Source organism: Rhinolophus hipposideros (genome assembly GCF_964194185.1).
Source record: "Rhinolophus hipposideros genome assembly, chromosome: 15".
Classification (NCBI taxonomy): Eukaryota; Metazoa; Chordata; class Mammalia; order Chiroptera; family Rhinolophidae; genus Rhinolophus; species Rhinolophus hipposideros.
The window spans coordinates 24,227,278-24,240,952 of NC_138061.1; the positions used below are offsets into that span (position 1 = coordinate 24,227,278).

Genomic DNA, 13,675 nt, shown 5'->3' on the forward strand with positions numbered 1-13,675 from the left:
GCCCAGCTTTTATCCCAGGATGTCACAGGTGGCTTCTCCCTGAGCAACCCAGGATGGAGAAGGAACCCAAGGCCTTTGCCATTTTTCTCATAATATTCATTTGTTGATATGAAAGAGCTCATTCATTTCTTCAGCAAATATTTAACTCCTATGTGCCAGGCATTTTTCTAGGCTCCAGGAGTATAGCCATGTCCCAACATGGTCTCTGTTGTCCCAGAATTTACAGTCTAATTGGGAAGAGAAAAGGGAGATTTAAGAAAAGAAGATGAGTTCTGCTCTAAAGCTGACTTTTCTATGCTGACTTTTAGATATGTTGAGTTCTTGCATAGTTATAAACTTAAGGAGATCTGGATTGGAGATAGGGCTTTGGGGATCATCAGGGTATAGGCCATAGGTGAAATTACGAGAGTGAATGAAAAGATAGGTTGAATACCAACCTAAGCTGAAGATGACTACCTTGGAAATAGAGTGATCCGACAAGTATATGGAGAAGGAACAAAGAAAGGGAGACATCAAAGGAGAATGATGTATCTTGGAAGTTAAAAGAAAAGTCATTGCTCCTATATATTGGGCACTAATGGCCCAGACACTATTTCACTTAATCCTCACAAAATATCTATGAGATAGGTATTATCTCCATTTTATACATGAAAAAAACTGAGACTGGCAAACTTGAAGATTATGGAGCCTGAGGTTAACCGGCCCAGGATTTTAAAAAAGAGCTATGCAGTGTCCCTGTGAATAGGGATGTTAAAGAATGAGCTTTAGAAAACAACCAGGTTCCTGCAAAGATGGCCACTTCAGGGTCAGCTCAGTCATCAGTATCCTCAGGTCCTCAGCATCTCATCCCTGGCTCTTGCAAATGACAATGAGGAGGTTTTGACCCCACCTGTGGAGATCAAACACACTTCAGTGCTCATTATGCTGTACACCTAGCAAATGAGGGCTTCAGAGTATTAGGATAATGCGCATCACAATCATTTATGCAGTCTGCCTGGCTCTAAAGGATGAGTTCTTGGAAGTACCATTTGCAGATCACCTCCAAGTCTGATACTCCAGCTCCATGGCTACCAAGCATGTATGGGAAACTAGAATTTCCAGCACCACACGTTACTGATGACCTATACCACGACTCTGTGTCAGGCAGTGTTCAACAATCTGAGTGCACTACTCAAGGATTTTGGTGACAATAGACACATTTGCTTTGCCAAAAGCCTATTCAGTGCTTTCAAAGCAACCAGTGACATTACCATGGTGCTCATGCTGTACCCACCTTTAGATGTTTCAAATTCTACATCTGTGGTGATACAACCATCTATCACAAAGTGTTAATTGGAGTTCTATGTACTGAGTTCATAGGCCGGGGTGTGCAAATCATCAAGTGCACATCATCCCAAAGGAGGCTCAAATGACCATCCTTAACGCCAACTGACACATTTCTTGAGTATTTGATAACAAGCTGATTGTTAACACCCGGAGTGATTAGTGAAATCCCCAAATCCTATGAAGCTATGACCAACTCAGCAAAAACAGGGCGCCGGTTCCCCTATGCTAAAGCAATCAGCCACTCGGAAACTGTTCTTGTTGCCCCAGCAGCATTCCCCACGCTCGCCTCTGCAGCCTTGCCTCACGCAGGAAAGAATCCCCACCATGAGCAACCACCTCACCGGCAAACCCGTGTCGGGAGCACCGCTCGACAGGGACAAGCTCCCCGAGTCAGGAACGTTCTTTACCCGGGAACAGCATCACATCCTTGAGCCCTTTGGAATTACAGGGGGGATCCTGGGACAGGTACATAGGAAATAAAGCAAAAGAACCGCTGATCCTGACTATGGAACATGATTAATCATTTAAGGAAGAAAAGACGAACTATTAAGTCTATGAAGGCCTTGTTAGCGCGGGATTCTTTCTCGTTGTGCTTCCGCCATATCTCAATCGGTGGTGGCCTTCGCCAGTGCCAGCTCAGCGGATGGTGAGGTTGGAGACTAGATGGCAGAAGTCTGAAGAAAGGTGAAGTCTACATAGGGGTGGAGATGATGTGAAGTTGAAAAAAAAGACCAATACGGGTCAGACTGTTTTGGAAAGTGATTTATTTGAAGGGAATGTAGGGCCTGGAGAGATCTTACATATTTGAAGACGGGGGAAAAAACAAGTGGGTTCTCTCAGCTAGGAAAATGCCCAGGGTACTCAAGGGAGCGTATTGAAAGCGCCCTACTCCCCCCACCCTTTCGCCTGCTGAGGGGCTGCGGCACTTTGGGAAAATTTGGGGCGGAGCTTTCCATGCGGCAGTTACCGGAAGTGATGCACACGTCTCGCGAGAAGAAAGACGCGCGAGCCTCGGCGGCCCGGAACCGGCCTTGGAACGGTGGCTGAACCTGAGGCCGCTCGCCCTCCCGCCCCATGGAGCGGCCCCCGGGGCTGCGGCCGGGCGCGGGCGGGCCCTGGGAGATGCGGGAGCGGCTGGGCACCGGCGGCTTCGGGAACGTCTGCCTGTACCAACATCGGGTGAGGCGGGGCGCGCGAGGGAGCGGCGGTGGCTGTTTGTCAGCGCGTCTGTGGAACACAGTGCTTGTCAGTATGTGAGACTGTTGGTGTGACCTCGGGCAGTATTGTGGGCCAGTGAGCGTGTGTGCGTGTGAGAGAGAAAGAGATGGAGATTGTGCTGGTGGTGACTGAGTCAGGTTGTGTGTGGGTCAGCGTGTGTGCGAGGGCGCTATGAGGAAGAACTTCTGGTGTGAGGGTCAAGATGTGACAAGGTGTTTACCGAATGTGACCGTGCTTCTGTGTCTCTGAGTGTAAAGCGTGTCACGGTGTGCAGCGTCAGGCAGATGCACCTGAGAGTGTGTGTTGTGAGCACAAGTGGGCGAGAAAATGGGGCTGAAGAGTGGGGGGGGGCTGCCTGTTGGAAAGTGTGTGTGCTTGGTGGGTGTGCTTGGGAGCCGTGTGTTATCGGGGGGACTGGAGTGGGCCAGGTTTCGGGGTGGAAGCGTTTGGAAGCATCGAGTAGGCTTTGGAATTGGGGATGCCTTCCCGGTAGGAAGCTGTGTGAGGGTCGGAGGGTGAAAATGATCGTGGCTTCGCGAGGGCGGGAGGTAGCTTGGGGGCGGGGTGCTCTGGTCGGCAGACAGCTAACATCCAACTCGGGAACTTGCGTTGGTTTAATGGAAAACGTTTAACCATTGTAGCAGCGGTGAATAATCATGTTTGAGCCATGCGTCTTTTGGTAGCCAGTAAAAGTTGTGAACCCTTCCCCCAGAAGTATGCACCGAGGCACATCCATGCAGCCTGATGCATTGCCGTTTGAGGAGGCGCATGTTCCCCGGAAAGACACTCACAGACCTTTTAGATATGTAGACCCTGGACGAGTAATCCCTGCAGTACTGCCTTTGTTTCGTTATCTGTAGAATGGTTATAATAATGTCTCCTCCCCGTGAGTCGGAGAGTTAAATAAGATGGTAATGTGTGTAGAGCTAAGTACGGTACCTGGCCCATGGTAAGCCCTCAAACGTGTGCTCTTGTTGCTGCTCTGTTGTTGCTGTTCTGATCATCTTTATCATCATTAATTGACCTGAAAAAAAGGAAACGCCAAGAGAAAAGTGTGCTTTTTTCGTAAAGCTGAGTAGAAAAGCATATGGGACAAGCTGACCAGTTAAGCTATTACTGCCGTAAAATGCTTGCAATTGGCTTGTGAATGGAGAAGTGGATTCAGGAAGAGAAATCATGATTTGCCCTTTTAAGGAATGTGGGTGTGGGTAGAGAGCCCATAATATAGGACGGGAGTCTAGCTGGGAGGAATAGACATGTTTGTATGGCAGTTACAATGACAAATATCACTGATAGAACAGAGGAAATTTTATGAAGCAGGTTTCTAGATAGAGCATAGGAGGAAATCTTGGTGAGAGGGAGAATGGAAGGCGAAGGACTAAGGCAGTAAGTACTTTGACAGCCGGACAAGTAGTAATTTAATAATTCTCACCATCAGAGAGGACATAAGGCACTGAAAGGGAAAAGAGAGGGAGCGATGTACTTCTGTTAATAGCAGATGTTGCCTGTGGCCTTTGTATTTGAAGCCTGACCATCAGCCTGGTCATAAGAAAAATGTAGCGTTTCCCTGAAAATAAGACCTAGCCGGACAATTAGCTCTAATGCATCTTTTTGAGCAAAAGTTAATATAAAACCCGGTATTATATTATGTTATATTATACCCAGTCTTACAGTAAAATAAGGCCAGGTTTTAAATTACTTTTTGCTTCAAAAGATGCATTAGAGCTGATTGTCTGCCTAGGTCTTATTTTCGGGGAAACATGGTATGCATGCTGGCATGATTTTGTGACTGCTTTTCTTGGTTCCTGGATGGGGACCGATGAATACATCATTTTTTTAAAAAAATTGTGGTGAAGTATATATAACATAAAATTTACCATTTTAATCATTTTTAAGTATGCAGTTCAGTGGCATTAAGTACATTCACATTGTTGTGCAGCCATCACCACCATTCATTTCCAGAACTTTTTTATCTACTGAAACTCTGTACCCATTAAATAAGAACTTCCCATTTCCTCCTCCCGCGGACCCCTGGCAACCAGCATTCTACTATCTGTTTCTATGAATTTATCATTTTTTCAATGAAAGAGATTTGAGCCCTCTAGAATCCTCTAGAATCTTTCAGAAACTTTCCAGGTATCCAGAGTGGACTTTCCCAAAACTGGGACATTCGACAACTTGGCCTGTAGTGAAAAAAAGAAATACTTTGTCATGAGACTTTGTCATAAGTCAGGCTCTTCCAAGCCTGACTTAGGGTTTGCATTTACAGCTTTCAAGATCCTAGTGTTTTGGTGGAAGCCACTTCCCAATATTTCATCTACACCTCTTAAATCACGATGAGGAAGAGAAACGGATGTGAGAGTTTATTTAGCTGATTACTGTTCTGGGTGCTGACGGTGCCCAAGTCAACAAGAACAGTATTTTCTGCCTTCAAGGAGATTTCAAGTCTAGTGGGAGACACAGAATCACTTTTAAGTACATAAACACTTTTAAATACAATGTGATAACCTATACAATGAAGATATTTGTAAAGTAATATGGAAGAATGGCAAAATAACTAAAAACTCTTCTTAGGGAATAGGGTAGCACTTCTGAAAGGTGTTTGGAAAAACTAATCCTGTGAAACTCTTTGAAAAAATTATACTGTGGTCAAATACATTGGGTAAATTCTGCATCTATGATATTCCTTCATTTGGAGAGTCATAGCCCCCATTAGTATGTTAAAGGCTCTGAGAAGTCCTGTAGAGAAGAAACTAATTTAGTTACTTTCCAATTTTTTTATTGTAATATATACATAACATTTATCATTTTAACCATTTTTAAGTGTACAGTTCTGTGGCATTAAGTGCATTTATACTGTTGTGCAGTCATCACCACTATCCATCTCTGGAATATTTCCTTTTTTTGAACACAGAATTTTTTATTTTTCACTTTTATTTTATTTGCTGGACATCGCTAAACTTTCCACAGAACCTACATTGTGAAAAGGTAGAGTGAGGAAGCCTTCACAGAGTATGAAATAGAAAACTGAGGAGTTGAAAGATCTTACAGGACGGGATCTTTTTAGTACACTCGTATGTGCTGCCGAAGTGAGCACAGGATGAGACCTTTTTGAAATAGCTTCTTGCCTCATTCATATGAGAATTGAGAGCTTAATGTTTGTTCATGTTTTTACCAGATTGTCTCCGTGGTGGTAAAAGCTTGCATGAGGCCTGGCTACAACCAGGTACCTGCTTAAAACAAAATGTTAAAGGGCGTGAGGTGTATAGTTAGGCGGCTAGATTGTAGTCTGTCTTAGTTCATTCTCTCTCTATACATCGACTGTCTTATCTCTAGCTTCTTCCTCCCACCTTCCACCCCCCCACCCCATTCAGATTAGCCCATACAAGTTATGTCTTGCTTCCTCATCTATATATTTTCTTTCCTCCTGTTTGGTCCTGATTGCTGTTTCTGGGCTGCATTATTGTTGTTGCCAGAATGTAACGAAGTCTGGCTATTTCCTGGAATGTGCATCAGGTTGGGTTTAATTTCAGACAGAATTGGCTAAATTACTAATCATAGGCAAGAGCTGTTAGATTCATTTTATAAAAATGGAAACGGGTGCAATTATTGTTAGGATTTTTTAATGCCATTTGAATTGAGAAGATTAGAAACTAATTTGGAGTTTTTTGCATTAGGTTTGGTCATACTAAATCTGTTTTTTGCTGTTGAGGCATGGGAACCCTGAATTAATCCTCTTCTAGTTATGTTGAAAGCTGGTGCCCTTGTTAGCTGTCTTGACTAAGCTCAAAAGGGAGAGACAAGGCCTTTGTGTTTTTGAAGCAGTATATGCTGGTATGAGACAGTGTTCTGAGGAGACCTGTTACAGGAACAGTCTCAGCCATTTTTGGCTGGTGTGCTTTGGTTTGTGTATAGAGGTCAGTTTTAAAGTATTGGTTTAAGAATCTCATGCCTTACCTAGTAAAAGCATTGGCTCAAGAGAGCTATGGATAAATATGTTTAATTACTAAAGCGAAAGAGTTTTGTTTCTCCAGGTTGGCAATTCTTTGATAGCAAGTAAATCTGAACAAAAACCTAATTTATATTTTTTCTGTTGATTTTCTGTGTTGGCAGGAACTAGATCTCAAAATAGCAATTAAGTCTTGTCGCCTAGAGCTAAGTACCAAAAACAGAGAACGGTGGTGTCATGAAATCCAGATCATGAAAAAGTAAGTGTATTTGACTCATATTTCCCCAGTTCCGCAGCCCAACCAGATGTTGTCATAAAGAAGGAGGTCAGGAATCCATTCTTAGGATCTTTTTGGGAGTATATTTTTCTCTTTCTCATTAAATAGATATGTCCTATTTCAAATAATAATATTACATTATGATTAAGTAGGTTTAGTTTTAAAAGTCAGCTAGATATTATCAGATTCAGGTCTACGAGTATGAGGACAGAATCTATTTCTTCTGGGTCTTGGGCAGTGTTTATCTATTATACTTTACAGTTAAATAACAATCAGTACGCTTAATTTTTTACTCTTAGACCTACTTTTGTTAAATAGTGTACCTATTGCTTTGTAAAAAAATAACCCCAAAACTTAGTGGCTTAAAACAATAAGCATTTAGTATCTCACAGTTTCTGTGGTATAGGAATCTGGAAATGACTTAGCTGAGTGGTTCTAACTCAGGAGATCCCTCCTGAAACATCCCAGAGTGTTGACTGGAGCTGCTGTCATCCAAAGGCTTGAGGGGGGCTGGAGTATCCATTTCCAAGCTCATTTATATGGCTGTTGGCTAGAGGCATCCGTTTCTCACTATATGGGCCTCTCCACAGGGAAGCTTGAATGTCTTCATGACATGGCAGCTAGCTTTCCCCAAAGTGAGTAATCTGAGAGAGAAAGCAAGATGAAAGCTGACATATCTTTTATGATCTTTCCTCGGAAGTTGTACTCCATCCTTTCTGCCATATTCTGTTTGTTAGAAATGAATCACTAAATACAGCCTACACTCAAGGGGAGGAGAATTACGCTCTTGAAGGGAGAAGTGGACATATTTTAAAACCTCCACAGGTAGTGTGCTAAGTGCTTTACAAATAATTCTTCTAGTTACAGCAACCTTGTATTTAGGTATTCTTCCTGTTTTATAGATGAGGAAGTTGAAGCTCATAGAGTCATAAAACTGGTAGGTAAGAGAGTCTGGATTTAAAATGAGCACTTTTTGACTCCAGTATCTGTTCTCAATTCATTTTCATGCTTTTCAAACTTGGATGTATGGCAGAAAGACCAGAAAAGGTTGTTAACAAATAAACTCGCAGGTCCTCGTAGACATTCTGTTTCTTAGGTCCCTAGGACCTGGAAATTTACTCCAGCTTTGTGATCCACTACATGATGATGGCTGGGATGATATAGTGATACGTTTTTAAAAATTTAGAAAACAGTATATAACATGATTCAGTATTTATTGAAAAAATATTTGTGCACAGATTAAAAACTGGAAGGTAATATGCCAAAATTTGAATAGTGTACACCTCTAGATGACACTGTAAGTAATTTTGGGAGAGGCAGTATGACATAGGCTGTGGAGCCAGATTTGCAGCCTTACTTGACCACCTACTTGCTGTGTGATCTGAAGCAATGTGTGCTTTAGTTTTCTCCTATGAGACTATTAATAAATCTACCTATAGTAAGACTATTGTGATGAGTGAGTGAGTTAATGTATGTGAAGTGCTTGCTGCTTGGCACATAGACATGTAATTGTAGTAATAGTGATAGTATTTTTATCTATATTTTCTTTTTAAAAATTATTAATTTTTAATTATGTGTAATGCCAGCCTTTCTTCTCCTCGCTGCCCCTTAATTAACTGTCATGTCAAACTCAGTCCCTTTTCACTGGAAAAAAAAAATTTTGATTGTAATGTTTTCCCCTTCTTGTTAGGTTGAACCACTCAAATGTTGTAAAGGCCTGTGATGTTCCTGAGGAATTGAATTTTTTGATTAATGATGTGCCTCTTCTAGCAATGGAATACTGTTCTGGAGGAGATCTCCGGAAGGTAGTGTGGATGTTTTGAGATGATGAGAGAGTAAATCACAAACTTTAGCAGTGTTTGAATCACATTCAATATGATGATCTAGAATAAGGGTTAGTAAACTGTGGCCTGTTAACCTGTTTTTATGGCTGCGTTTTCACTACAGCGGCAGCGTTGAGTACTTGTGATAGAGACCATATGGCCTACAAAGCCTAAAGTATTTACTGTCTGGCCCTTTACAGGAAATATTTGCTGACCACTGATTTAGAACATGCACTTTTTTGTTGGTGGTGGTGTTTGCAGGATGGGACTGTATTGGTGGTGTTAGATCAATGTTTAAGGTGTTTATAAAACAGTTTTTTTCTCTATTGCAAATCTTTCCCATTTATTTTAAATTTGCCATCTGGATACTTTTTTTATATGTATCTGTGAGATTTTTCAACCTTTTTCAATTTCAAGCACTTTCCTCCTTTATCTTATGTAAGCTTTGTCATGAAATTTACATGTTTTCCATATGGATTTGGTAATTTTTACCCTCTTTACATTTTATTAATCACGACTTATCTTCTTACTTGAATATTCTCTTAGAGTATAGTGATTAATGTGTTGCTATTATTTGCTGCCCTGCAATATTGGCAGTATACATTTTTAGACTTCTTTTTTTCTTCTTTAGCTACTCAACAAACCAGAAAATTGCTGTGGACTTAAAGAAAGCCAGATACTTTCTTTACTGAGCGATATAGGTATGTAATCAATATGAAAGTACCACCATAATGTAATGCCCCTTTCGTCTGTAAATGATTCAATATGCTACTACAAAGCATAAATTTTTAACATCTATTAGAAATTATAATTATTACTGTTGATGCTAAGTTAAAACTAGCATATTTTGTTATTTTTTGATTTTGACTAGGAGTCCATTTTTGGCTAATAGATGTCCAATTGCTGACAAAAAAAATATTGTGTGAAATGACCTTATTTGATTTTACTCTCCCTCCCTCCCTATAATTTATTTATCAGTGGCATTGCATCTCATGGACATAGGTCCTCAAGTCAGTCCTTAGGGTGAAATCTTTTTTAAATCAGGATTACTCCTGAAAAATCCCAAAAGTATCTAGCACCTGGGCCCTTGGTGCAAGCTCAAAAGCAAGAATATGTTTCCATATATATTTTGATTTTGCTTCTTTTCCTGGGTCATGGAGGCCAAAGTCTAGTTGAAGAGGGTGATTTAGGTAGGAGGAAAAAAACTACAAGAATAAATACAGAGATTTTGTCAATTGCTTGTTCTAGTTCTTTTTAATGTGAATTCTCTTAAGTTAAATGACCACATATTATAATTCTGCAGTATTTGTAAATGTTACTTGATTTTCTATGGAGAAAATCTGAAGTACTACATGTCATTAGTTGTGTAGTTATGATGGTCCCTATAAATTTGAGCATCAGAGAAGTACAAAGTGTGAGATGAATTTTTTTTAATTCAGTATTTTCTTACCTCAAAATACATTTTAAACTTTATTTAGGGTCTGGGATTCGATATTTGCATGAAAACAAAATTATACATCGTGATCTAAAACCTGAAAACATAGTTCTTCAGGATGTTGGTGGAAAGGTAGGTGAAAACTGAGCAAATGTTTCATGCCAGTTGAATACAGTCTTCCTGATGTAGTTGGTCGTTGGGGTTTGGTGCCCCTCCATTGCACACCATACTTTTTCTACCAGTTCTCATTACACTGAACTGTGGTTTTGTGCTTAGTTGTTTGTCTCCTCTGCTAACACAATAGTTCCTTTAGAGAAGGAACTGCATCTGTCTTGTTTACTTGTTTTTCCAGCATGGTATCTAACAGAGCTATTATAGTAGACAGTGAGTGAATAATTTGTTAATCTTTATGAAACACATCCAAAAAATACACACATCCTGGGTCTGCTTTACTTTAAGAAGTAAAGTACATTTACTTAAAAAATGGTTTTTTATTTAAGGAAAAACACCAAAAACCCTCATTGACCCCCAAATTCCTAAGTTCTATATGTAATTAAAATTCAAAATCTTGATTTCTCAGATTCTTAAGTGAGTCATCTTGAGAAGAACCAGAAATTGTGAATTGACTCCTGAAATATTTGTTTGTATCAGAATAATGTGAACAGTTTTCTTACATCCATCCCAATAAAGATGTAAAGTCAAGAGTCTGAACTTCGGATTGGATTGTGTGGTCTGTTAGTTAGTGAAGATGGTGGTCACTTGAAGGTGATGAAACCTTAATGATGCTGCTTCTCTTAAGAGCCTTTTATGTATGCGTGGCACCGGCTGTCTGCTTTTTCTTTTCCCCCAAAGACTTCAGGATATTCTTGAGGTTAGATGGGTATTTACTCACATTGACCCACTATAAGATGGTCTGATGCTTCTTCAAGTTTGGAAGTCATGCTACGTTTGCCTTCCAATTTAATGGATCAAGCTTATTCCGAATGTATCAAAATAAAAATGAATAGCCAATCTATATTTAGTTTTTACCATGTGCAAGGCTCTGTGTTAAATCCTTTTCTTTCACTATGTCACTGAATCCTAATAACGATTATGTGAAGTAGGGATTGTTTGTAATACCATTCATTACATAGGAAACTGAGAGAAGGTAAGTAACTTGATCAAGATCATACGGCTAGTTAAGTGGTGGTGCTCAGGCTGAAACGCATTTGTGTTATTCCAGAGCCCAAGCTCTTCACCACCACCCTCTCCAGAGCCTTATAAGACATTGTTGCCTTTCCTTTTCAAATTTCTTAACCATTTAATACTTACAATTTTGCAGACTATACATAAAATAATTGATCTGGGATATGCCAAAGACGTTGACCAAGGAAGTCTGTGTACATCTTTTGTGGGAACATTGCAGTATCTGGTAAGACATATATTGTTTCTTTGCCTTTTAAGTGTACAAGATTTTCTTTATTTATGAAGGTCATGAATATAGTAGTTCAAAAATAAAATAGCTTTTCTCTTATAGTGTGATGTTTGAAGCATTTTTTCTTTTTTAAGGCCCCAGAGCTCTTTGAGAATAAGCCTTACACAGCCACTGTTGATTATTGGAGCTTTGGGACCATGGTGTTTGAATGTATTGCTGGCTATAGGCCTTTTTTGCATCACCTGCAACCATTTACCTGGTAAGAAATGGAAGAGAACTGTGGTGTGCCTAATGGGAATGAAAAGTTTCAGTTGCCTGCTTTTTTTTTTTCCCCAGTTGCCCGCTTTTTTACCTCTCTCTCTAATTGGTGTAATTGCCTTTTAAACACACAATTGAATAAAATTAAATGGCAAAAATCTTAGCGTATTTGTGAGACTCACGTTGTCAACTGAGTCTCACCTTTGTTATTTATTTATAGGCATGAGAAAATTAAGAAGAAGGATCCAAAGTGTATATTTGCATGTGAAGAGATGACAGGAGAAGTTCGGTTCAGTAGTCATTTACCTCAACCAAATAGCCTTTGTAGGTAAGTATATTTCAGTTGAGAAGTTCGCCTCAGTTTCTTTAGTTATAAAACAACATGATAATTGTCTGTTCCAAGTAGCATTATCCACTATAACTTTCTGTGATGATGGAAATGGTTTATATCTGCGCTAGCCACATAAGCTGTTGAGCCCTTGAAAGGGGAGTAGTTTGACTGAAGAACTGAATATTTAATTTGATTTAATTTTTAGTAACTTAAGTGTAAATGCATGTAGTGATGACTCTTGTGACTAGTGACGACCATATTGAACAGCACAAGTCTAGTGGAAACCAGAACTGCTGCCACTCAACTGCCTTGCCCGTTGGAGTTGCCAGTAACTAACTTACATATGTGGGTTTTGGGTTAATTTTTGTGGAAAAAGTTTGTCCCCTGTCATTTCATGAATAATTTGAAAGTGAGGTAGAAAATGGTACAGATAAGTAATGAGAAAGGAAATAGACAACCTATAAAATTGCTTTTTTTCCAGTACTGAAGGAAAATTGGAGCATGATGATTTTCACCCTATTTTTGTGTTTTCTAGTTTAATTGTAGAACCTATGGAAAACTGGCTACAATTGATGCTGAACTGGGATCCTCAGCAGAGAGGAGGACCTGTTGATCCTACTTTGAAGCAGCCAAGATGTTTTGTGTCAATGGATCACATTCTGAATTTGAAGGTTAGTTTGAAGGGGGTGTACTTCATGAGACTTGCATTGAAGTTAACAAGTTTATTTGGAAAATTAGCAGAAATATATTTTAATGATCTTTTCCTGATGCTTACTTGAAAAAGAAAATTATAGTTTTAGAGCTGATGGATTTTTATTTTCTTAGTAAACCTTCTTAGTTTTACTTCTTAGTGGTCTTTGTTGATTACTCCCTTTGAAGCATCTTTTGGGTTTTCCTCTTCCTCCTATTGGTGCCATTATCACCTCATTCATTTAGGTCTAATCATACTGGATCTCGTTTGGTGAGGAAGGTTGCTACCTGACTGACATGCCTCTATACTTCTGATCCTATAGTCCATGCAGCATGAACTGCCCATCTGATCTTCTGAAAATACGTTATTTTCCTGTCCAAGAGACCAACATAGTTCCTTCTTGTCTACCAAGTCAAGTCTAAACTGTTGTGCCTTGCTTTTTTGGGCTTTCCTAATGCAGGTCCCCAACCAAGTTATTTGCCTCATACCTGCTTCTCTTACCCTTTACTCAGGACCAGCTTGTCCCTGCTCCTTATGCCATCAAGCTCCAGTTTTGTACTTTGACAGATGCAGTTCTTCTGCCCAGAATAATCTATTTCTGTGTGTCTACTCAACCTACACTGGTACATATTCAACTCTCCTTTTCTCTGAATGGTCTCTGCCATTTTCTAACCGTTTCTCGTCTTTCACTCATACCCCTCAATATAAATTGTCCTCGTCTTCAGTGCTGGGATTGCTTCTACTGCTTTTATTAACAATCGCCCACTGTACCACCACACTACCTCTACCCCAGCATTTCTGTATACAGCAGGGCATGTACCAGGTTCTCAGTAAATCTCCACTGATGTGAATGAGAGGTTCCTTTATGCTAGCTGCCCAGAAACAACTCTCATCTGCAGTCGTACCATATTTGTTGATTGCTTGTAATAGATACGGTTTCTAAAACTGAAATG

The 13,675-nt window shown here is 40.0% G+C and overlaps 1 protein-coding gene across 3 annotated transcripts in view; it reads left to right on the forward strand.

Moving 5' to 3' along the window:
* Nucleotides 1-2,303: 2,303 nt before the first annotated feature.
* CHUK (component of inhibitor of nuclear factor kappa B kinase complex) overlaps nt 2,304-13,675 on the forward strand; it is a 29,975-nt gene continuing 18,603 nt past the window's right edge. For 2 of the 3 annotated variants that reach the window (XM_081073863.1, XM_081073861.1), the window contains exons 1-9: nt 2,308-2,505; nt 6,658-6,752; nt 8,461-8,575; nt 9,225-9,294; nt 10,072-10,160; nt 11,350-11,439; nt 11,577-11,701; nt 11,921-12,028; nt 12,567-12,702. In XM_081073863.1, the coding sequence (XP_080929989.1) occupies nt 2,401-2,505; nt 6,658-6,752; nt 8,461-8,575; nt 9,225-9,294; nt 10,072-10,160; nt 11,350-11,439; nt 11,577-11,701; nt 11,921-12,028; nt 12,567-12,702 (933 nt within the window). In that variant the 5' untranslated portion in view covers nt 2,308-2,400. Of the gene's footprint in view, nt 2,506-6,657; nt 6,753-8,460; nt 8,576-9,224; nt 9,295-10,071; nt 10,161-11,349; nt 11,440-11,576; nt 11,702-11,920; nt 12,029-12,566; nt 12,703-13,675 lie in introns of all 3 variants that reach the window. The other variant, XM_081073862.1, reaches the window with a different exon arrangement.